Source organism: Corapipo altera, unplaced genomic scaffold (genome assembly GCF_003945725.1).
Source record: "Corapipo altera isolate COAL_440 unplaced genomic scaffold, ASM394572v1 67, whole genome shotgun sequence".
Classification (NCBI taxonomy): Eukaryota; Metazoa; Chordata; class Aves; order Passeriformes; family Pipridae; genus Corapipo; species Corapipo altera.
In genome coordinates, this window is record NW_020884906.1 from 5582804 (window position 1) to 5608297 (window position 25494).

General features: G+C 44.1%; 1 protein-coding gene across 2 annotated transcripts in view; it reads left to right on the top strand.

Moving 5' to 3' along the window:
* The window catches only part of PITPNM2 (phosphatidylinositol transfer protein membrane associated 2), a 126783-nt gene that overhangs the window by 41951 nt on the left and 59338 nt on the right, over positions 1-25494 (top strand). For both annotated transcript variants that reach the window (XM_027652302.1, XM_027652301.1), the window contains one exon: positions 20200-20373. In XM_027652302.1, the coding sequence (XP_027508103.1) occupies positions 20296-20373 (78 nt within the window). In that variant the 5' untranslated portion in view covers positions 20200-20295. The remainder of the gene's footprint in view (positions 1-20199; positions 20374-25494) is intronic.

The following is a 25494-nucleotide window of genomic DNA, read 5'->3' on the forward strand; positions in this document are numbered from 1 at the left end:
CCTAATGACCAGATATTCTTGATAAATTTTGAGTTCCTCATTGGGTGGAGATGCTGGAAGGGTGGGGGCTCTGTGGAACAAGCCTGTGGCTCCTGCATCCAGGGAATAAGGTGGCAGCAACTTCTATTCCATGTGTCAGCATCTGTTAATGAGTTGTTGTTTAGGAAGATCAGTAAAGCTTAAGAGCTAATAACTTGTTCCCTAAGCAGTGGGCTCACAGGCCAGGTTGAGTTTATATTTGTAGCTTTGTTTTGCATTTTGTTTTTATTGGCTAAAGAAACACTTATGCTCCTCGGGTGCTCTGCGAACTCCACTGCTGGGATGCCCTTTGGTGCCTCTGGATTGGGAGAGGGAGGAATGCTTGTTGTTCAGTGGGATGCCAGTGCCTGTCTGTTTTCAGACTCTGAGATGATGTGTAAAACCTTTAAACACCAAAATATTGGTAGGGTGATGCTAAACTTTCTTCTTGTCCAGATAAGCAATGGGAGGTTTGCTCTGTTTTGTAAAATAAGAATTTCTCACTGGTTACTTTGTGGAAATGCTGACAGTTTTTTTTATGAATTGATTCTTTCTCTGCCCCCTCCTCCCCCCCTCTCCCCCTTTTGCAAGAGATATTTAGCAACACATGGAAAATGTGACTGACCCTTAAAGGTCAGATTCTAGTCTACCACTCTGCTTTTCTTATCCCGCTTGTCTCAGAGAATACGACTCATTTGCTCTACCTCCTGTCCAGATTTGCTTTTTTTGGTGTATATCTAATTTTTTTCCATGTGTGAATTTTAGATAGAATTTCTATAAAATATGGTGGCAGTAGAGCTGTTTTCAGAATGTAATTTACTGTGTTTTGTGGTTTCTGCTGATCTTTCTTTAGTTTCTTTCTCCTGGTGCAATTGATTGGAGCACAGAGGTTTTTATGCAGCTGAAGGGAAAGGTTGTGCTATTACAGATTGCATTTTTTTTTAAAGACTCTTTTACAATAATAAACATATACAGTTACCAGAACTCATTATTGAGTAGCTGTAAAACTACTAACAAGATAAACCATTTAATGTATTGACTTGTTAGTGTCTTTAGATCTGCTTTTCATGGCGGTAGGTGGAGTTTATATTTAGAAACTAATTCCAGAAAAAAAGCATCCATCGGACTAAAGTATTTTTCAAGACCTGAAAAACAATCATGTGAGGTTTTTTTTTTTCCCCTAAGCAGAAAGTCATGTGCTCCTCATGAAAGATGCTGCTGGTGGTTTTCCAAAGGTAAAAACAGGGAAGTTTGGCTCGTAACATCCCAACCGGAACAGGGGAGTGAGAAGCACGGGTGACATTCCTGCTCCTGTAACTCCCCATTTAATGACTGCTGGGATGAAGACTTGGATGAGCTGAACAGAGGGAACAGCAGAGGTGCAGTGGTGTGTAATTTCCACGTGATTTAAGTGTGCCTGGAGCAGGGGGTGTTGATTTGAGCAGTGTCTCAGCACCGCAGGCACCGGCAGCTGCGTGTCCTGGTGTGCAGGTGCATGGAGACGGTGCTTGTCCCGGGAATTTCTGCACAGTCCCGGTGACAGTCACACTAAAATGTGTTGTTCTTTGAGCTAATGAGCCTGAACCAAACATCTCTGACCTTTTGAAGAGTGTTCATGTCCAGATTCGCTTCCAAACCTCCTGGATTTTGGCTTGGCCCTCCTGGAAGGGCTCTATGGTGTGCAGTCAGTGGAGCTCAGCACGAGGCAGGCTGTGGATGTTATTCCTCTGTCTGGCAGGGGTTTGGGGGTGGATCAGGCATCTCACTGAATGATTCAGTTTGTAACAGCCAACCTCCTTCCGTGCATGTTTGCATCTCTCCGGGTAGAGCTGTCCTGCTCCTGCCAAGCACTGGAATATCACTAGTTTTCCAGAGCAAGAGCAGAGCATCCCAAGTGATTTAAAAGTCATTGCTTAGCATTCTTGGCTTTTTTTTTATTCATCTCTTTTCCTTTCTTTGATGTCACACAAAAACACTTGTCTGGGAGGGTGTAATGGAACATTTAACTCTTTTTTTTTTTTTGTGTGTGTGCTAGGAGCACAGCTCAGAGCTGAATTTGTGTGCTCTTGGTAGTGATGTAGTTTTCTTGTTGAGTGTTCTTTCTCCACAGGAAGGTTTGTTTAACTGAAAGAACAAATTGCTTTTCTTGCACATTCCAATATTTATTTGCTTAATTGATCCTGCTAATGAGGAGAATGTATGTTCTGAAAGGCTTTACCCACTCAAAGGAAAAGTTGCTTAGGGTTTAGTCACAGAAACCATCAGAACACCCCTGTAAGTAAACAAAGAAAGTTACTTGTAATGTCCAACAGCTTTGTCTTCTGAAATATCACCACTGGGAATGTGTGAGGCAGCCTGAGGGATCTGGGGGAAAAAAGCTTTATTGGTGTCAGTTTGGTGTTACTTGTGTTACCTCTGAGCTGCTGGAGAACTGGGAAGGAACTTGCACAAGTAGATTTTTTTCAGCAGAATTAGTCATTTCACCATTTGTATTTTATCTTGTCAGCTTTTTGAGGCTTTCGCTTTCCCACTGTGGTTTCTATGGGAATGTCATGAGTTTGGTGGTGTGTGTGACCCTCCTGACTGCAGCACAGTCACTCTCTGGGTTGCTTAACTTGTGCTAATCTTGTGCCTCAGGACAGGGCAGAGGGTGTTTGACATGAACTGGGGTGCCAGTTACAGGAATGGCAACCAGAGATGACTTCTCCATCCTCTGAAGGTGAGAAGATTGATCCAAAAAGCTGCAGAAACTGGTGTTTCCAGACAGGCTTGAGGATGGACCTTACCATCCCCAGTCCCCTGGGATGTGATGCAAGATGGGAGCAGTCCCAGGAGTGGGAAAGTTGGTTTGGGGACTGAAGGAGTAGAGGGGCTTCTGTGACTGACCCCAGGAAGGGCATTATCGAGTGAACGTTTGTCTACCACCTTTTTCAGAAGAATTTGTACTAAAGTGCTAAAACATCAGAGGGAACTGGGAATGTTCCTGGCCCTGCTCACAGAGCTCCATGCATTTAAAAATAAAAACTGCTGACATTTCTTTCAGCTGTCCTTAGTGTGAATCAGAGCACTCTGGTTTCCAGTGTTTCTCAACACTGACGACACCAGGCTGGGCAGCAGAGGTATTTTAGCCCTGCATACAGGATTAGTGGTGTCTTAGGGGGAAAAAGAGGCACCTTGTGTTCCAGCAAACAGCAGCTTACCATTCACAGAAAAATATTGTCTAGCTGGTGGTTCTGTGTTGAACAAGGCTTTTGATCTGGAAATACTGTCAATCACCTTCACAGCTGAGGAGCTGTAAGAGGGTTGTGCTTGCTGTTACCATAACTTTGTGTTCATCTGCTCTACTGGCTCAGGGAGCTTCTTCCAAAGACTGTCCAGTGCAGATGGTGGGAGTGTCTTTGGGTGTAAGAACTGAACTCTAAAGGAATCTAGTTACCTAATCCTCTTCCACTTTCAGAACTTAAGTGATAACTTAGGCTTTAGTCCTAGGGCACCCCAAACCCTAAAAAAGGGGCTGAGGTAGGATTTTGGAGACAGTTGCCTTTGGTGTAAATACCACTTTGCAGTTCACCCTCTTCTTTCATGTGGGACTTTTAAAACCTCCTTATGCTCCATACCTTTCTTCCTGGAGCTCCAATTGCTCTTGGTCTGGCAGCATTTCAGAAGTAAGAGATGTTGGGCCACTTGAGGTGAAAGATGCTACAGGAACACAGTAAATCATCTGCTTTGTCCTTGTCCTGGGATCTCCCCTTGTGCTGCACCCAGCACATGTTGGTTTGGGTGAAGAGTGTGGAAGAGCCTCTCCCAGGAGGGTTTTGTAGCCAATCCCAAAAATGCTCTTGGAGAACATGGCTGGAGGTGTGGATAAAGCTGCAGGTATTAATGCAGGCTTTTACCACATCCTCTTAGCAAACCATTTTCTCCAATAAATGTGACAAGATAACCCAGGGCTTCCAGAGAAGTTTGCCTCTGAATCCCAGAGGAGCTCAGTACTGGGAAGTGTTCAGGAGGCTGACACTGCTGTTTTGAAAATCTTGGGGGTGATTACCAGGGAGAGGAATATGAGAAAATGACTTCCTTCTCCTTCAGATATGGCCAATTTGTAACCTCTTGGCTAATCAGATTACCTCCTCTTGCCTAGGATGATGGATGGGCCAGAACCTGTTAGGTGGGTCCTGTTTTGCTAAAGGAGCACATGACCTTATTTTGAGAGAGTAAACTTTTGCAGGAATAAACACTGTAAGGAGGAAAATGCAGCTTTCTCTACTTTCCCCTATGACAGGCTTCAGAAATTCAGTCATTATTCTGTAACGTGGTGTAGTTACAGTCTTGCCTGTCTGTGGAAGTGGAAAATATTTCCAGCTCAAAATAAACTCCACAAAGAAAATAGCTTCCATGTGATTCCCTGTTCAGAGGAAAGCTGCTGGACATTAGTCCTAAACAAAGATTTCAGCCAACTTTGGTGTTTTGAAGAGCAGTAGTGGTTGTCCTAAATTTGACCTCTGGCTTAACAAGTTCACTCCTCTGCATCGCTCCTTGCTTCCACCGAGTCAATAGGGCCAAGTTTCACATTGACTTCTCAGTGTTGCTGGTGCTTTAGGAGTGGCTTCAGTGGTGTAAAATGCAAGGAAAGCTTTCCAAAATGTAATTACCGAGCCATCATTTTCAAAGCTTGCCATTGTCCTTTTGTCCTCTTTATCATCTCTGGGAAAAAATGCATTAACCTGTGCTTGAGAAGGCAACGATTTGCTTGGTTTTGATACTATTTGTTTTGTCAGTGGGAGATGCTTCTGATGTATTTAGCAGTAAATCATCCTCCAAGCCGAGGCTCTGAACAGCCCTTGCTCTTGTTCTGTCTCCTGATGGGGCTGTCTGGATGTTGTTGCTGAATCTGCAGAAGAGAATGGCCAATTTCCATAGACTTTTCTCTCCTAATTTCAGTGGAATCGACTGCATCCCTCATTTCTGCTGCAGTTTTAGAAGCAGCAATACTGCTTAGTTTGGAACTTGGAAGTTTTCTCTCCCTTTAGCTAATTATGGCTATTATACTCTATTGCCATTATTGTCACTCAGGGTATTTTTGAAAATTAAGGGTGAAAAGTGACTGAATAACAATGAAACTCATCAACGAGGCTCCCTGAGCCTGTTGTGAGTCACCCTTGCTGATTCTGGTGACAAAAATAAGTTTTCTATTACAACTGTTGACTGCTGCAAGCCCTGCAGTTACTCATCGAACTGGAGCTGGTTTATGTTCTGGCTCGTGCCTTGGGAAGAGCCACTGCCACCAGCACGTGGCTTTGATCTTTATCAATTTTATTAAAAATGCTGAAGCTGAGTAGTGCAGTCCTGAGGAAGGAGAGACAGCTAGTCTTGACAAAAGCTTGTGTTTTCCTGGGAGAACAGAGAGGATTAAGTCCTGGATTTACATAATTGATGCCTTTTCTTTTTTTAAAAAAACACTCAACACAGAAATTGCACACCTGAACAACTGAGACAAGCTTCTAGAAGTGGTCTGTGTAATTAAAAAAAATGCAGGTCGTCACTAAAAGTCGGGATTGTGCTGCCATTAGTGCTGCCATTGCTTATGCTTTGCATTTCTCCTTTGTAATTATCGTGACTGGTATTTTTAGGGCAGCTTTGCAGCTTGTCTATTTTCTCCCAACTTGGCTAAAAATGTTGGTCTCACGTGACATGATAAATATTCTCCTGGAAACCAATGCAGTACGTATCCTGAACTTCCCCTTCTGCTGATGCCTGGATTCATTCCCCAAGGTTGCAGCATCAGGAGCTGGAGGAAAGCTGTCCCTTCTTCTTGAAGGCTGTGCATGTGGCTGTTACTGTCTTAGGAGGAGCTTGAATGGTCCTTGCAGATCAATGTTAGACTGGAATGTTTTTGCTGTAGATTTTGGATGGTGTTAGCCTTAGTTGTAACCTTTTTCAGCTTCTATTATCGTTTAATATGGACTTCCTAGAACTCTGATTCTGCAGTGAAATCCATGCAGAGTCAATGTGAGATAAGCTCTGAGGTTGCAGCAATGAGGCAAACATGGAGCTGCCTTTCTGCTCTCGTGGGGTGCCTTCTCCACTCAGTAGTGCTCAAACTTCCCTCCTGGAGTCAGAGGGCTCTACTTGTTTTATTTATCTACTTATTTTAGGGTTGCCCTTTCAGGAGCTTCAGCATCTCTCCTCTCTGTGTTCATAAGATCTGATGTACATTTTCTCAGAGGTGTTGAGGGTTGCACGTTGCTGGTTCCCAGCCCCAGGACCTGTCCCTGCTGTCCTGCCCAAGCTCCCACCTGCTCCTGGTCAGGTCTGTGGAGCCTCAGCACAGGTTGAACATCTCCATCCAGAACAACGTGTCTACCTGTGTCTTACATGTGTGATGACAAAGCTTAAACTGAAAACTCAAGATTGTACTGGGCACCAGTACTGGAAATTGCTTTATATCATCTTTTCAACAACGCCCTGCCACTTCCAGGTGGGCCAGGTAGTCCTTGGAGTGATATCCAGGTGCTGCTTGGTAGTCCTGGGGTGGAAAAAAGGCACAATTTGTGGGCTGCTCCAGACAAGGTACAGCTCATGGATGTTTGTTTGTGCTGTGTGTTTGGGCAGCCTTGTTCAGGTAGATCCCAGGGTTTCCTACCTGTCTCCTGGCAGCAGTTGGCTGAATGTGCTGTCACAGCTGGAATTGCTGGGAATGCTGCATCAAAATACAGTCTGGACCTCGTGAAAGACTAAGGCCCTATTTGTGTTATTGATTTCTGGACTTTGCTGTCAGTCAGGATTTTTGCTTACTGACAGAAGAAAAATAAAAGCAAATCTGTTGAAGAGCAGAAATTGAAGTTTTAGGCTAATGAAGCTGTATTGTGTCTGACAAATGGGTGGCTAATCCACTGGAAAAGGGGGAGGGTTGATTTTTAATGAGAAGTTATTACATATTGAATAGCTGTTAAATTGCTGTTTTAATAAAATGGACAATCCTCCTCTAGCTTGTCTCCTCAAAGTCTTCGTTTAATTGAGAACCCCCTCTAATACATTCTTTTAGAAATTAATTAACATTTTCAAAAATACTTCTTAGACTGTAGTGACCTGGTTCAGAATTAATTGGGGTTATGTCATGACTGCTTCCTACATACTTCAGCAGCAATTTATGGGCTTAGTGGATAGCACTAACTTCATATAGAAGGGCTTAATACTTCTAAGAACAAGTCTAATTGGCTGATTTTTTTTTTTTTTTTTTGTCCTCGTGCTTTGAATTGGCAGCAAATAGAAGAATAGAAATGAGATGAGAAAACAGGCTCTGGTGCCTGCAGAGTGAGAACTTGGATATTATTTTTGGTTCAGCTACTGATTGTTTTGACTTTGAGCCAGAATTTGCAGGGAATTTTGGACTAAGCTATCCAAACTTTACTGTCCCTCAGACACTTGCTTTGCTTGTAGACTGCAGGTAACTTTTATTGCCCAGACTAATTCTCCTTTTCTTCGTGCCATGTTGTGATCAAGTTGAAATGTTGGAGCCCTTTGGCTCCTCTATCTGCAAGGCACTGTTGGGTTTTGTGGATGTGCCAAAACCTCCAGCTTTTGGTGGTTTTCACTTTCCACCTGCCATTTCCAGAGGCTTTGAGAGCAGCATCTCCTCTGGTGGTCAGGCAGGTCTGGTGCTCTGGGTCAGGGCCATCAGACACGTGTGCTTGTGGCCATCTAAGAAAGTCCCGGTCCTAAATCAGGTCACTGTTTACAAAGCAGATTTATGTCAGATATAAATACAGCTGTAATGCCCTTTAACGAAGGGCATGTGGGGCTGTGCAGAGCTCCTGCCACCCAACAGCTGACAGGCAGAGCTGGATCAGTGGCCATGGAGAAATTCCCAAGGTGTGAAACAACTGGCCAGGCCATAATGAGAACTGGAAAGCCAGGCCAGGGAACTGCTCCACTTGGTCCCTGAAATCTGAACTGATGGAGTTTGACACTCTCTGCTCTGGGCTTTGCTCCCTCAGCTGGTGCCAGGCTGGAACAAGGTTTCCATCCTATGCATCGAATGAAATAAGTGTTGTGCCACAACCCTTTGTGAACTTTCTTTTTTAACACTTTCTTATAAGGAACACTTCAAAAAAGAACACCCCCAAAACAATTTGGGTATTTGTTGGGGAATGGAGGAAAAAAGTTTATTTGAACAGGCCTCGGAGGGTCAGGAAACAGATTTTGTTTCTTTTGTTTTGATTTACATTAAATTGCTTTCTTTTGACCCATATGTGCAGAGTGACATGCGGTGTGTTTCACGACACCCTTATTTACTTGTAAAGTTGAATTTGTAGTTGGAGAAGGCAGTTGAAATCCAATTTAATTTGAGGAATAAAACCACGAGTCCTCAAGGAAGATGAGAAATCTGCCCTTGGGAAAGCTCTCTGCTTGCCTTGTTGGGCTGAAACCACAATATATACTCTATGGCTGTTAAATGGTTTGTTACATCCAGAAATTTTCTGTAGGAAAGAGAATTGTTTCCTGGAGAGGAGTCTGAGTGAAGCCAAATCATGGCTCTCCGAAACCAGTGGCAGTGGGAGAGGCTGTGAGAGGGGTTCTGGAGCAAAATGGATCAGAATAAAAGGCCAAAGGTTTTGTTTCACTTTTGTCTTGTGGATTTGACAGCTGAAAAGTGAATTTGGTTTATGATTCCCAAGATATTAATGCAAATATTGGGTTCAGAGCACAACTTAATTACAGCTGAGAATATTATCCCCAGCAAGGATTATTTCCATGCGATTTGGAGGATACCGTTGTGAGGGTTTGAGCATCTTTTGATCTTGAGTAGTTTCTTTTCTTGTCAACTGTAGAAACAGAAGATCTGTAGCCCTTCTAGAAGAGGGAAGGGTGAATGTTTGGTTGTAGCCATGGAGTGTCATGAAGCCACGCATGGTGACAGTTCTGCCAGTCTTTATTCAATTTACTGCATCAATCAAACCTGGATCTACTCAGACTTCAAAAAACCTGAAAAGTTCTTGAATTTCCAGGTACTTTCCAGTAGGAAAAGGATATGTCTGTGAGCAACACGAGGTGGAGTGGGATTTGTGCAGAGAACCTCTGGGCTCTTGGAGAAATTCGGTATTTTATTTTCTGCAGAAATTACTGATAGCATGAGAGGTAGTTGGTAAGAGGAAAAAAGAAATGTCACATCTTTTTCTTGCAGAATGGGGCTAGTTATCAGGGCAACTAAATTTACTTGAGCTACTCCACTCCTTCCTCTATTTGCAAAAAAAAGTATTTTGTGGCAAAAGTTGGACTTAGAACCTCTTGAATCTGCTCTGTCACTGATTCTCTCTTGGATGTTGGACCAGAAAATTTTTCTCTCTGTATCTTAATTTCCCCCAAATGAGGGATAATGATGGCTGTCCCTGAGGCTGGGGCAGAGCTTTTAGTGCATCTCTCAAGCACTGGGGGCTGCTGCAAGGAGTGCCCAGCCGGGCTCTCCTGCTCTCCTGGGTTTCTGTGCTTGCTCAGGCTGGGTGACTCAGATAGTGCTGCTTCCTCTTTTCTTGCCAGTACCTGCATTTCTCTCTTAGGCTCTGCTCCTGTCCTTGGCTTGTGGTAAATTCATCATTTATTACTATTTTTTTTGGAGCCTGACCTGGTGGGATTTGTGGGTGTTCAGCTGGGGGTGTCCAGGCTGGCTGGGGGAGTTCATGTTCCTTCCAAGGTGCCATTTCCTCTCCCTGTTCTATCACATCTTTGTTTCACACCGAGTCTGCAAAATGTTGGAAATAATTAAATTACACGTCAAGAAAACTAAACAAATGCAAGAGGGCACAGCTGGCCCCAAGTTTAATCTAGAGGAGGGTTTAGAAATATTATGTAGAAACACGCCGTGCTTTGTGTTCAGGAAAGCTTGAACAGAAGTTAAATATCCAGAGGTGCAGGAGGTTCCCTCTGGGAGTGACAGTGGCACTCTGGGCTCTGTAATCAGCCTCCTCCAGCTGTCTCAGCACCCAGGTGTTTTATTAGGATTGACTTTGCTCCAGGTGTCCTCTGCCTTGAGGTCCCTGAGGTTTCTTCTCTGGCTTGTGGGAATTCCGAAGATGGATGGCTGGGGGGGTACAGAAGGTGGTTGGTACATTCTGAGAAGGAATTGAAGAGGTGATTAAAAAAGAAAAAAAAAAAGTAGTAAGAAGCTGAAACCAAATATGTGTGTTTGGGGGTTTTTGTAGCACTTTAAATGCTTTGCAGGTATCTGTTGTGGATGCTTTGAAAAGTTCATTTCCAGGGATTTTGCATTGAAGGTATAGATATAATTTGACTCTTCTTTTCGCTTCCAATACCATGTGGCAGGGCATCCTATATTTTGTCTTTTATGACTGCGGCCTGTGTCTAACTGCAGAGTCCATGTTCATTCTGCCTCCTACACTGTGTGTGTATGTAACAGACTGTCCACTCCCATTTCTTTGCCATGAAGACTTGGTTATTTTTTAAAAAAAAAGGCACCAGTAAATAGTGAGTTTTTTCCAAGTCTCTAGCTAAACTAATAAATCAAGGTTTTATGGGATTTGAGGGGTGACAGTGGGCGCTTTGATGTCTCAGGCAGATTTCCATTTGATTCCACTCTCATCCTAAGGGTTTGATTTTTTTCAAGGGAGAACTGTCTCTCATGGTGGCTGCTTTTCCTCTGCTTATGCTTGTGGAGGGTAGTCTGATGGATTCATCCATGTGCCTTTCTCCTTCCCAAGTCTTCGATTCGGTTTCCAGCTTCAGTTGTACTTTAAGTGATCACAGTGTGTCCTTTGGGGGGGGAGTGAGGAGTGAATGTGTTGGGGCTTCCCAGAGGAGGTGAGAATTGGGGATGTGGATAACATTAGTAGTATCCCTGGGAGTCTCTCATTGCCTGAGGTGGCCATTGCACCCTGGTTTGGCAGCATGTGCAGTGGTCCTGAGTGTTGAGGACGTGCAGCTGTGGCTCCAGTGCACAGCTGGATCCGGGGCAAAGCGAAGGTCTGGTCCCAGCAGCAGCAGCACCAGCTCCCCAGGGAGGAGCTTGGAGCTGGGAGTGTCCAAGTGACTTGAAACAAAAACTTTACCCTTCTTTAGACTTCTTAAAAAGGCACAAGGGGCAGCAATTGCACAGCAATTTGTTACCCAGACTAAGGAAGAAACAGAACTGATCTGGCATGTCATTCACTTTGGCCTCTTCTGCCTTGACTGGCTCAGCTGAAAACACCCTGGAACCCTCTAAATGATGTAGGTGGTATTTAGAGGCTGGATGCTCCATGTTGTGGTTAACAAAAAGGATAATTTGCAAAAGCAGTAATATCTGATGGTTTAAAAATGCACCGTCACTCCATATGTGGGATGTGAAATGGCAGAGGGAAAGAAATAACCCTAGCCCAAAATGTGCTGAATAATGAACAGAAAGTGGTTATTGATTAGCTGTGTGCTTTTATTACCCTGCTGCAGTCAGAAAGCGGTGAGCGATTCTTTTTTCTTTATTAAAAAAGAAACAAAACTTTCAAAGGAGCTTATGAAATATTCACTGTAATTATTTCCAAGATCAAAACTCCAAAGCCACAGAAACCTTGTTAATCTGTTGGTGTTATGGATGAAAGACGCAACAGAGACATTAAACATTTACTGCTCTTGTGCAAAATGGCCTCTCAATTGCACCATTTTTCATGGCCCTCACTGCCGTGTCTGTCTCGCTTCCCATGTAAGAATTTTAGGTGTCATTCCAAGTTTCTTCTGATGGAGTGGGACTTATTTTCTCCATCCCTACTTTGCCCTTAGGCAAGGCAAATCTCAGCCTAATGAAACCAGCGTGAAGTATTGTGGTGCTCTGACACTGCCTTTGCAATCACACAGTGTTTTCCTCAGTTAAATTGTCTTTCTTAAAGCAGTTTTGAATGCTCGTTCCCTTTACCACAAGGTATTTGCAGAAGCGAGGGAATCAAATGTTATTTCTGCCAGGACTGTAACTACTGAAAAAGTAGAGTAGCTGTTGACGTCCTTTTCAGTTTGAGTAGGGAGTTACTGAGGAAGCAATCCAGGGTCTGTCCAATCTCGACTCAAATCCTAAAATTGCATTTTTGTGGCTCAAAAGCAAGTTTAGTGGATCTGCGAGTATTTGGAGATAAAAATTCAAATTAACCTCAAGAAATAGTCTGAAATGGGCTGTATGTTGGAAAAGATGAGTGTAAAGGGCCATGATTAAGCTATAAAATGGGGAATGAGTTGAGTGGTTGCTATTCTGTGGGAGGTGAGATTACGGCTGCAATGGGTTTAGGACTGAGTGGCCCCAACTGCCTTCTGCTGTTGGCAGATACTGTGCAGAGGGGTGTGAACAGGAGTCAGAGGAAAGACTTGGAGTTATCCTGCTCATTCCTTAGGAATGCTGTGGCTCACACCAGTCTTACACATGTGGATTGAGGGAAGAAGACAGACAGGGAAAAGAGGCATCACATGTGTCTTTGAACATGAAAACGAGGAACTGAGGAAGAACATAGTTAATGAACCATTTGCTGGCTCTCCTGAGCTCAGCACAAGGGAGGGGCTTGAACTCTAGGGAGGATAGCTGAGGTTAGACAGCAAAAGCCTTTTATGTCTGTAAACAATCTGGAGACATTCCTTGTTTCTGCAGCTTGAAGTGGTTTTCTTCATTCATAATGTTTTCTTTTTTAAAAGATAAATAGTCCTGTTTCCTGATGATTTTTAGCTGTAAGGCCATTTGTCTTATGGGTCTGGGCAGGATTTGTGCTCTGCTGGGTACCTGGGGACCCTCTGGGTGAGCTGGTCACCAGCTCAATTTCATATTTTCATGCTTAGTGACTGGCAAAATGAAAGTTTTCATGACTTTCTGCTCTTACCATTGTAATAAAAAAGTGTAATTTCCAGTGCAGCAGCTCACAGAGAGAAAGAAAGAACAGGGTCGGTCTAGACATGGACATTAAGAGCCTGGTTGGTTTTGTTGTTGGCATTTTACTACTTAATAGAAGTGAAGCCTTGCCCAACCTGTGGGAACTGCACCAAACTCCCTTCTGCTCCCTCTCCTGAATTCTGTCAGGAAGAGGGATTGTAGCACCCAGAGCTGTGAAGTGTAAATGCAGTAACCTCCCAGGGAGGCTACCTTGGAAATAAGATATGTTTATTTTGTTTTTTGAATTTAGCCAGCCTCCCGCCTCCCTGCCACCGCTGCCCACAGTGTGCTGCTCCTGCGTGACAGTGGCCCTTCAGCTAAAGGACGTGCCAGCAGCGAAAGGAAAATCCTGGCCATGCTCTTGCCTGTGGCATTGCATAGATTTTTCTTTACAGTAATTTAATGAGCTGCCAGCAATTTTCAATCTGTTTTCAGCCAACACGCTGCACTCACCACATTCAGTGCTGCTTTTATTTTTGTTTCCCTGTGTGTATATATATATATGTATGCTTATATATATTTGTCTATATATATACATTACACATCTATATTTATATGTGTGTGTGTAATTGTTGCTTGTCTTCAGGGTGTGATGCTGAGAGACTTGGACTAAGAGCAACCCCTTTAAAAGCACAGCTGCTTTAGCTCTTCTGGCTCTGCAGTGAGGGCCACGGGACTTTGGGGTTTATGGCTGCTCTCTTCATGCAGATGACTTGGAAACGTTTAACCTTTCATGTCAGGTGCTTTTTAATATTCATCTTTATCCCTAGTACAGCAAAAGGATTAGAGGCTGGTTTGTCTTTCCCTCCGAACTCATCTGTGACTTGAGTGTGCTTATTAGTTCTTTTAATGACTTCTTTATTAGTTCATTACTGTGTAACCTCCAGGCATGGCAGGACTTGAAATGTTAATTTTCCAGCCAAAGTTCAGCTGATGGACTTCACCTGATCCCCTTGGTGTGTGCATGGAAAGGGCTTGGCTGGCTTTGCACAGCATCACTTACAAGGCAGAAGGCAGGCAGTCAAGTTTTCCTCTCCGAGACCTTAAAGGAGTAAAAGCAATGGAAAGTACGAAGAAACAGTTACAATATCCTAGAATATTTAAGGAGAAAAGGTGGTAGGTGTGTGCACGCTTTGCTGTGGTGTTACTTCCCCCCCTCCCCTTTCCCTCATGTTGCTTCGAGCCACTGTTTGGCTGCCCAGTGAACTATAACAAGATTTAATAGCTCCAGTGTCGCTGTATCGCATTTGGACTGCTTCCATCCTTCACTTGGAATAAATGTCTGCTTTACAATGAGCTCTTAAATTCTATAAGTGACGTCAAATTGTATCTAATAATGGAAAAAAGACCGAATACTGTAAATGTGACTTGTTCACCCTGTCTCACCAAGCAGTGTTTATCCTCAGCCCCTCGCAGTGCCTTTGAGAGCTTTGGAGCTTGCCCTGAGCTTTACACCTGAGGAAGGCTGATTTCCACATATGTTGTGTTTTTCTCTTCCCTTTTCCCTGGCTGTGTGGCAGTGGCCAGCCCACGGAAGCAGGCACGGGGAGCTCCCCAGCTCCAGCTGCTGCTGTGATGGGAGGACTGTTGGGGTTTTGTGATGTGGGCACATGTTCATTAGCTGCTGATTCACTGTCAGATGGGATCTAAGCTCAGTCATGAAACTCAGCTGTGTGAGCATCTGCATGAAAATGTCTCTCTGAAGGAGCTGTGACAGATGAGATGTGTGATTAGGATCTACGACTGCACGGAACGTCACTTACTGACACAGTGGCCTTGGAGCCATGAGCGTGTGAACTGTGCACTTTTAAGGAGATTTAACTTTTGATCTATTTTTTTTTTCCCCAAGGCCTGATGAGTTTTTAAATCTGCTTTAGCTATCAGTTAGTAGGTACGACCCACACTATGAAAGCTGAGAACGGCTAATTCCAAAAAGCTCTTCTGTCTCATCAGTTTATCGCATGTGCTTGTGTGTGTGAGACAGATTTGAGTGTAGCGATGAGTGTCATGGCAAATAATGATGGCCACAGAGCTACTAAATAGAAATGTTGGGGCTTTTTAACCTTTCCATGTAAACATGGCTTAAAACAACCCCACTGGAGAGATCACTTCGGCAGAGGGGAGAGAAGGGGATGGTAAAATATGAGCACTCGCTATTCATCTTGGAAAACCCTCATAAACTGTGTTTTCTCTTTAGTGGTCATTCATGAGGGATTCATGGAGGCAATTGTGGTCCGTTTGTGATACTGTGCTAATGGTCATGCACTCACAAACCAAGAAGTTCCTCTCTGTCCTCTGGTCCTTCCCAATGAGATGGCAGTGGGACATGGGCGGGACAGTTATGGGTCCATGTGATGGATCACAGGCTGCGTGTGCTGGAGTAAGGGCTGAGCAGGGTTTGACAGCCATGTTCTGTAGATACTGATGAAAGACTCCTGAGAGGCAGGGATGCCGTGGACAAGTGGGATACGAGTGGTAGATAAAGGAAATGGTCTTTGCAGCGAGCTACTGTGGGTAGATAAAGCTGAGCCAGACTGCTCTGGGCCAGGAGCGAAACTGCCGCATTAATCACGGTGTGAGAGGTGAGGCTGCTGTTAAAAACTGCTGACTTGGGCCCCAGGAATCTGTTTCACATTTATGCTGCTGCCTCTAAAGGCATAAATAAATACAAATGCAGTATGGATGCAGCGCTTCCAGTCGTAGCAGGGCACTGCATCCTCCTCCAGGGAACTCTGCAGGAGAGGGAAGGTGGCTGGGTTTCTAAGCCTGGTGTTGCTTCCCAAAGTCCAAGTGTTTGATACACTTGGGACCAAGAGCTAACATCTCTTTGATATCCCTTTCTTCAAGGAGGCATCTTCTTGGGGGATAAAGGTGATGTTGAGAACCTAAGGAAGGTCTTTAGGGAGGTAGGTGAGGTCTCCAGGTAATGCCTTTGCTCATCCTTTTGCCACTAAGTGTTTGGCTTGGTTTTCTTATGGTTGGTTGTTAATTATCTTTCATTTCTCAATTATGGGACAATATTACCAGGAAAATTGTTCAATAGCTGACTCAAGGGTATTGAGCTCAGGAGTTTGTTCTTTCATCTGGGAGGTTTTTCTCAACTTCTGCAGGCAGTGTGTGATCAGAACCTGAGGCTGGTACCTGCTTCTGCTCCTGGCTGCTGTGTGACCCTCCGTAATGGGTTTTAATTTAACTTTATAATAGTGTAAAATGAACCTCCTGCATGAGACTGGAAGAAGCTCATTATAGTTGCTCTCTGTGTCTCAGGCTTTTTCCTCTCTGTTGAAAATGGGCTATGACAGCCATGGCATGGGCTGGGTTCCTGTTCCTCACTGCAGCCCTGAAAAGCCTGTGCTCAGCAAGCTGAGCACTGAAAACATGAGCTGGTCAAAAATTAGTCATTGAGGTGACAGTTGGGAGAGCTGTAACAGCCCTTTTGTAGCCTGAACCCACATTAGGAGTGGTTCTCCTGCCCTGGAGCTGGGATTTCTGCTGTCATACTCAGTTTCCATCCCCTCAGGGCCAGCCTGGGAAGCCTGGCTGGGGTTTGACCTCCAGCACTCGAGGAGCACAGTTTAACCACCCTTCACACACTGATTCTTACTCCTTAATTACAAGCTGTCAGTTGTCATCAGTCCTCTGCTCCCTCCTTTAGTACCGGGGAGGCTACCCTGATGCTCCCAAACTGAACACCAAGTTCATGGGCTAAATGGAGAGATTCTGCTGGGTCTCTCGGTCTGTTCAGCTTCTGAAGATCCTGAGAGTCCTCCCCTGCTTTTAAAGCAAGGGCCCTTTTTCAGGAAGTTTGTTGTTGAGAGGTAAACTGTTAAAATTGGCAGTAAATGCAGTAGGCTGTGCTGAGCCTTCAGACAGCCTGGAGCAATGGCTCCGAGGTGGACCTGACTCATCGCAGCAGGATATTGACTCTGCAGCCTAATTATGATGCTTTGAGAACCTGATTTTAAAATAATTGAGGTATAAAATTATGTGCCTGGTTCTCACAGTTACTACAGCTCTGGGTATAAATTGAATAACGGGCTGTACAAATGTGCCACTTGGCTATAGCAGGAATAGCAGCCAGTCTGGAAATGTCCTGCGTCACTGCTGTTTTCCTCTTGCTGGGAAGCTGCCTGCAGGCTGAGGTTTGCAAACAGCCTCTGGATGCCACTGGTCCCAGTTGTTTGGCAAACCCATGGAAAGTCCTGCAGCTGGGCAGCCAAAATGCAGTGGTGAAATACTGGCTGCTTGCTAATCTCAGCACGTGGGGTATCTCCAACACCTCTGGCTGCTCGTAGCAATGTCCTGGCTGTGGGGAAGTGCCAGGGACACAGCTGGTGTTTTGACACCCATCTTCCCAAGCTGTGGTGGCTCCCTGGCTTCCAGAAGGGCTTTCTCTTTTCTCTGTCATGTCTGCAGACAAACTTATGCGTTTTGTTTGGTCTTGGTGAACTTTGATTGTCCGTGAAGTTCCAAGACTTTGGAAGGAGGCTGCTGTCCTCAGGGTGATTTTGTCACTTCTGTCCCACTTGGAATGGTGTTCCCCCAGGCTGAACCTGGTGATAACCTGTGTTTGTCTTTCCTGGTTTGCCACCAGGACTCCACTGCTCTTGGAAGGGTTAGGATGTATTATTTTCAGTTCAAAGGCAGCCCAAACTGCAAACTTACTTTGGATTCTTTTTTTTTTTTCACCAGTCTAACTAAAAGCCAGACAAGTCAGGTTTGTTCTCTGTGCTTCCCTTAGGGTCAGGCTGCTGCTCCCAGCCTTTCCTTGTTAGCCCTCTTGGTTTGAGGTTGAGATTTTGTCCTTGCTCAGTGTGTTTCCAGAATTGTTTTCCACCCAGCTTCAGGGGAACTGGTTGAAGCCACTGGAGTGGGCAGCTGCTGGAGGAGGCTTTTGGGAGCATGATCTTTCTAATGGGCACATTATCAGGACCTGCTGCTGCTCAGAGACCTGGGGGCTGAGCCCAAACTCTGCTTTTAATCATCAACCACAGGGAATAAACCTGCAGGGGAAGATCCCAGCAAATCCTCAGCTCCTGTAAAAGCTGAGCAGGAGCCACTGCTGTGACCAGACATGCTGGGCACTCTGAGGCTGCTGCTGTGCCTACTTGGGGCCAAAATGTTGGGCTTTTTAGTCTGTAATAAAATAAACCTTCTGTGTCTCAGCCATCTGAATTATTACCTGACTGGCACTTCATTATAAACACATTTTTTCCATCTTGATACTGGTTTCCTGCCATTTTATTGCTTTTTAGGTTCTATTTTTTGTTTTATTCATCTCTTCCAGTCGATAGAAATATCCTGGTTTTAGCAAGAAGCAGAGGCAGATGTGACCGATGTCCTGATGGTGAAGCAGAATCACTCTCAGAGCATTTGGGAAACAGAAGGAGAAGCTTTTAAATCTAATTTTCAAAGATCTCTAAAGCATAACAAACTACTCCAGACGTGTAGCTGAGTCTCCCAGTGCCATTAGCTCAAAAAGTTGGGATTCTTTTGTTGTCCCGTTTCAGATCTGGTGCTTTAGATCCCTCCTCTGGTGGTAACTGTTGTTCTTTGCCATGACACTAATTAAAACCCACTTAATGAGATTATCTCCACCTGTTCTGGAGGATTAGTTTGATGGAGGAAATCCTGCACGTGCGTGTGGATGCACATAGGCACAGCAATGTTGGGAAGCACAGTCTTCCCAGAATTATTCTCTTCAGGATTTGCCATGGCAAGGAGTTTTTTGTGCCCCCCTCCACATACACAGATTGCTCTGACAGCACTGAAATGCAACAGAGAATAGAATTTGAGAATAAATTGTTTAGATGACGCAGCACCAGAAAAATCAGTCCGGGATGGATTTGCTTCAGTGCCAAATTAGAACTGTGGCAATCAAAGGGAAGCGAGCTGGGAGCACCGTGGCACAGCCCTGGGTCAGGAAAGCCTTGGCTGGGATGCTGTGGGCAGTGTCCCCACATGTACCCACCAGGGAGATGTTGCAGTAAATGTGGGTTACAAACACTGGGGTTTGTCCCCAGTTGCCCTGTGACCATGGGCATGTGTTTTAACCTCTCTAAACCTCATAAAAGGTTGGTGAAGTGTTGTGCAAACACTGACTGGCACTAAGGGCTGTTGATATTGGTGTGATTTCCTGGTTCCCACATCACAGTTTAATCCACTGGATCAATTGGTTGGGTTTATTCTGTTGGGGTTTTTCACCAGCTGTAGAGTTTGGGGCTGGTTTTGCTCCAGGAGCTCTATCTGAAGACTTCCACTAAGCAGGCACAGCAGAAAGGTGGATTTTGGTGATGAGAAGGAACCAAGCAAATGCTGTGAGTGGTCACCAGATCCTGCTGAGGCTGACTTGGCCTGGTAACAGACATTTTTTGCTTCTGGTGTCCTCTTTTCCTCACCAGTCATCCTTTCCCCCCCCCCCAATTTCTTACATGATGTTATTGTCTTTATCCACAGCCCATAGAGAGTCTTGAAAATATTTGAAAATATCCTGCTTTGCTCTGTGGTGTAGTAAATGCTGTATTCCCTGAATTGTTCAGCAATAATTCTGTTAAATTGCCTTGAGGTGGGGTGTGATGGGATTATTTTGTGTTGCAGTTTGACTGTATTCTCATGCAGTGGGAATGTAAAAATGAGCCTGGTGTTGACATCAGTGGCAGGAGGATCTTGCCACCAGGTTTGGAGGTGCAAGAGAAGGGATCCTACCAAGACAGTAATTCAGAGTAAAAGAGGGAAGAAAAGTACGTTTCCGGTGTCTTTATTGTTGGAATCCAAATGACTTCCTTCGTTATAGTGCTACTGAGGGCTGAGCAAGTCTAATTATTGCCTTTTCTTGCTGCTAAATGAATCTAGAGGATAAAACCTGATGCCTTTGAGCGGATGCATCTCTGGTGTGTTGCTGACACTGGAGAGAGACTTTGTTGTCTGGCAGCAGAAGGTCTGGCTATTCATTTGGAGCTTTTGTCACATCTCTTCCGTGGAGATGCTGCTGCCTATGAAAATCTGAGTGATGCAGTGGCAAAGGTCAGGAGGGTAATAGCTTTGATGGTATCCCCTGAAGCAAATCAAAATTCTTCTCAAAGATTTTGTTCAGTTTGATACCAAGGGTCTGGTAGCACTCCAGGGATTCTTCTCTCTGCTAGTAAGCTCAGAGCTATTACAAAAATTAATGTTTGTCTGTTGTTTTGGTGGGTTTTTTGTGTTTTTTTTTTTTTTCTTAAGAGGATATTCTACACTAAGAATGGAAAATAAACACTTCTCTCCTTTTATATTCCCTTTCTCTGTTTCAGGGATCCTCGATGCATTTCCTTACCATTGTTTAGGGAGCCTTTGCTAAAAGCTTCTGGATTGTGTTTCTGAGAGGGCAAAAGATTTTTGTATCCAAAATGCTCATAAAGGAATATCGGATCCCTCTTCCGATGAGTGTGGAGGAATATCGGATCGCCCAGCTGTACATGATACAGGTCAGTGACATTTGGGGCCATGCAGGGGAGCAGAGGCTGGAATGGGGACACATGTGGAATGGGGGAGTCTTGCTGCAGAATTCCTTATTTTAAAATTGAGGTTTGCTCTCTACTTGCAAAGGAGAAGTAGGGAAAGTCATGAACTTCAGTTCATGACTTGCTTCCTCTTAAATTAGAGAACCTTTGTTTGACCGACCTGTGGAAGCAGCCACGGCTTCCCAGGTGGGCTGTGGTTACTTGTCTTGCCAATTCCAGCTGCAAACCGAAGGATTGTGTTCTTTTCTTGGGAAGGAACAGTCTAATATAGATTTGAGAGAGTAAACCAAAGGCTTAGTTTTGAATGTAGTGTGGGAAAAATCTAGATGTAATATTTCTGTGCTTACATACCACCGTGAAACAGATACTAATCAGTTTAGGCATAAAGTGTAGATTATTTTTAACAGGCTTCTGAATACTGATGGGAATTTTTGTTGAGTTCCCTCTCTTCAATAAAGCAGTTAATTAAAATGTTGGGGTTTTGTAACTGAAATCCTCTGTGCCCATATTCTCCCAGTGTTTGAAATCCAACCAGGAGCAGTTTTAAAAGGAAATGAATCTGAAGTGTTATTTCATTGTCCCACGCTTTAAATAAAATTTAATTCTGCTCATCCAGCAGAGAACACATCTAATACTGAGTTTGCAGGAGAACTCTGCTTGTCAAAGCGATGCTAAAAAAAATCTGCTTTGGCTTAAAACTTGAAATGAGTTAAGGAAAAAAAACAGACCCCAAAGCAAAAGCACAACTCTCCCATTTCTCTCTCAGCCATCCAACTGTGTTCCTTAAGGATTCATGCACTTGGACTTGACTGTTACAACGATGCATGTTGTGTGTTTTCTGGTAATAATGGTCAAATTCCTTTTTCTGACACAAATATCTTGTCTTTATGTGTTTAACCTAAATGTTAAATGTTGGCATAAGCAAGTAAACACTTTTCTTAGGTGGCTGCATTTTTCTGTACCTGATGCTGTAGCTGCTTTGAATATCGTTGTAATTAATTTGTTAACAACTTTGTCTTCCTAATCTGGCTCTGCTGCTTTGAATGAAGAGCTGGTGGATGGCAGCAGAGTATTGGCTGTGCAGAACCTGTCAGGAGCAGTGGAGCGAGGGGAAAGGGATTTGATTAGGGAGGAACTGCCCACCTGATTTAACAGAGGATGAATCCTTAACTGGGGAGTGCCTCTAGGGCCTCCTGGGAGATGTGGAGGACTTGGTCAGGGTGATGAATTTGCTTTTTGATTTCAGGAGTTAAATTGCTTATTTTTATTTCATTACAGCAGAACACTGGGTTCTGCTCTGTTACTTGACAGTGATTTTGGCCATATCTGAATGTCAAAAGGACATGATAAGCCATTAAGGTTTCATGCAAGGGGAAGTTCACCAGCCCGGGAAACCACTTGAGAAACTACAGCTCTAAATTGCCATCCAGCCCTGCTCTGATTTTCTACTGAATTGATAAGCAGCAAAATAAGGTTTGGTTTTAGATCAGGTGCAACAGCTGGTGCAAGTCCGGTCTCTTATCTCCTCCCACTTACCTGGAGCAGGGAGCTGAGCTGGAAACACTGCCTGGAGCCCAAGGTCCAATGGAGCTGGAGAAGTGCATGACAAGCAAGTGACTTTACTGTGTTACTCGTATAAGTAGTACAAGAGGAAAAGTTAGATGTGCTTTTCCTGGAGAATACTAATTTCAACTCAAATTTGAAAGAAACGAAAAGCAATAACAAAACCAGAAAGCCCACTTAGGGTAGAGTTTGGTAGCAATTTGCTTCAGTTGTTCCTGAAATTGGTGGAAAGATTCCTGCTGATTTCAATAGGAGCTTTTCCTAGAGCAGGATGTTGAATGTCCTTTTTCTTCAGTGTGATTTAAAAGTGGAGGGTTTGTCTTTGAGACAAGCACTGGGGAGGGAGCAGTGGGGGGAGCGTGGCTTTCGTCCTCTTCAGAGAATGAGAAAGTGCTTCGTGTCTGTCTTTTTATTTTCCCTCTGAAACGCCAGAAGAGGCCATAGGAGAAGGAAGTTCTGTTTGTTGAACCCCTTTAAGGGGAACAAGCTGAAATATCTGTATAAAACAGCAGTGAAGAGGCATTTCTTAGAAATCTTTGGCTGAAATGTAGAACAGAATGATTTAAGGTAATTCCTGGGGAGAGGAACAATTCCTAAAAGCAAAAGGTTCATTTCAAAGTCGTTTGTTGTGTGCAGTATGGGGATGTCTGGTGCTGGAGACACCAGACAGCCTGGTCCTGGAAGAAGCACTTCTCCAGCAGTGTAAAAGATGCCACAGTTATTCCTCAAGGGTTTTGGGGAGCCTCAAGCACATACTCGAGGTTGATCACTTGTTTAATTTCAAGCTCATGAGTGAAGATTCCCATTAAACTCCAAACCACTTGGTATAAAACTCCCTAGTTTTTTTGGTCCAGGTATAAATTTTCCCAGATTTCAGCATTGTCCAATTGGAAGTTTTCCAAAAGGCCTTTTTCACCTGAGCCCCTCTGGTGGAAGTGGTGCCTCAAAGCCATGTGGGCAGGTATGTTCACACTCAAGCCGTGCTCACTTTTCAGAGGCATTTTCATGGAGGGTTTTGCTTTGCAGTGGAAGGGTCCATCATCTCCTTTCATGAGAGAACAGTCCCTCCTTCTTCTTAGAAGTCTTAACAAAAATTTCCACCAGATTTGATGTAAGCAGCATCATGCCCAAGTAGCAAAGGATCCTTACATTAAATGGGAACAGGCTGTACTCATATTTGCTGTGTTTACTGGATGGGAGAACTAAAATTGTGCGGTGGATAACCCAGCATCTCTCTCGGTTCTCTGCGCCACTGGGCAGGCGAGACGTGCAATAAATCACTGTGTGTGTGCCCATGTTGCTCTGTATTCCTCTTATACCTCAATTCTCCAGGCTGGTGTATAAAGCTGTGAAAACTGAGGTGAGTGGCCTGCTGTTTTACTTTTTAATTTGATTTTTTTTTTTAAATTTGAGGCGAGAGAGCAAAAAGTCTCATAAGTTGCTTTCTGCTGCCTTCTGAAAAATTATCTACAGTCAGTGGTTTCAGTTCTTTAAGCAGCACTTAAATTCTTCCCTAAATAAATTAATTTTACATTACAGCAAGGGCTTAATGTACCCTTGACTTGCTTGAAGCCTAGCAGATCTGAACTGAATTGCGTTTCTCTATTAAATTTTAGACTCTCAATATCCATATTTTCATGGGAAACCTCTCACACAGCATTGTCAGCATCTCCAGGTTGGGAGCCCTTGCTGTGTTGGGTGCAGAGCAGTTGGGTTTTAGCTTTTCCATAGGCACAAGGGCCTTCTTGCATCATTGCTGCATTTTTGTCTCTTTTGATGTCCAAATTAAAACATTTTTATATCTGAGCTCAGAACCAGTGATCTTCCTTCCTACTGTGACCTGGTTTTATTCTTGTGCAAAAAACAGGTAAATTTTTCAAAACAGTGAAATCGCTCTTTGTACCTCTTTTGATGTAACTTTTTCCTAAAATCTGTATACACATTTAAAAGCCTGTCCTGATTCCAAGGGTGAGAGATTTCTTGATAAACTCGACCTGGAGAGTTGTCCTTGGGACCGGGAGAGCTGTGGTTTGGTGTGGTAAAGCTGCAGCCTCCTGTCCTAAGCAGAGAGGAACTGGAGTTGAGCACTGGAATGAGTTTCATGAAGCACAAACCATTTATGGAGGGGACAACTGTAACCATCTCTAGGGATTTCTTTTTTCCTGCAGAAGTTTTGAGCCAGGGACTTCTCAGACACATCACGCCAAAGGCATGTGGGCTGTTTCAGTCTCTGCGAGGTGAAGCCTGTTGGGCACAAAGGGGCAGGATCATCTGTGTTACACACCAGGGAGTTCTTGTTAAAGGGTCTCTTCATTCTTCCTCTTCTAAGAGACCTGCATGTTTTTGTCTCAGCAGGTATCCTTTCCTGGGACACTGACGTCCTTTTCTTGTGTGTTCAGGGAACCTTCCTTTCTGTGCACTTCCCCCTCACTCCAGAAACAATGCACACGTTAAGTCCCTGTTTCATAAAAGCCTGGAATACGAGATCTGAATGCATTTGTCAGAAAGATCAAGATCTTATTAGCCAAAGGTCAGGCCATTTATCATCTTAATAACGTTCGTTACCGTGGTTCCATATGCCATGAGATTCCGAGAGACCATTGCCCTTCTGACCCTTTCATAAGACAAGAGAATTCCTCTTGTTATTAAAACTTATTTTTATATCACTGTGCATAGCTTACTTGTCTGCTCTAAATAACTCTGGTCCTCATTTTGTCCATACAGATTTCTCTGAGTATCTGTGACCTTCCTCCAGAGTGTGCCTTAAAAATATTCTTCTGGATGCAGTGATTACCTTTTGAGGATGACACTTAAAGATATGGTGTCACCCTTTCCAGTTAATAAAGTTAATGCTTTGTTGTTCATCAGTTTGAGGGTCTGTGACGGGGGAAGGCCTCTGGCTCCTGTTTGAGGCAATCCATGAAAGGTAACCCATCTGTTCCTGGGAATTTAGGTCTTCTCTCATCTGTTAACATGACCTTTCTTCTACAGTCCTCCAGGGCTTTGTATTTATTGCCTTCCCTGACAAATCAGAGTGCATTCCAAGCATCTGCAGTGTGCTGTACTCACCTATCCTGACTGCTGATGGAGAATCCTGATTTCCATTGCTTTCCTCCTTTGCAAAGGTTCATCCATCATCTCACTCTCCACACCCCTGCACTGTCCTGTTTTCTCCTTCATTTCCATGTAGCTCTCTGGAAGCTACCTTTGAGAATAGACTTAAAAACCTGCTTGGTGGTGGTAATTCCAGAGGCCCTGTCCTGATACCCAGTGCAGAAGTTGTGTCCCTTAAACCCTCGGCTCCACTTGGCAGCCACGGGCAGGCTCAGCAGATGGTGAAGGATTGATTGAGTGGGGGAAAGCAAACTAACCCTTCATCTCTGGACACTGAAGAAGCGGGCGGCTGATTATTTTTCTTTCACATGCAGATGCCTTGGCCATCTGGACAGACACGTATATGCTTTAATTTTAAAGCAGGTGACACTGCTGACAGCTCCAGAGACCCTGGAAGACTTGCAAGTC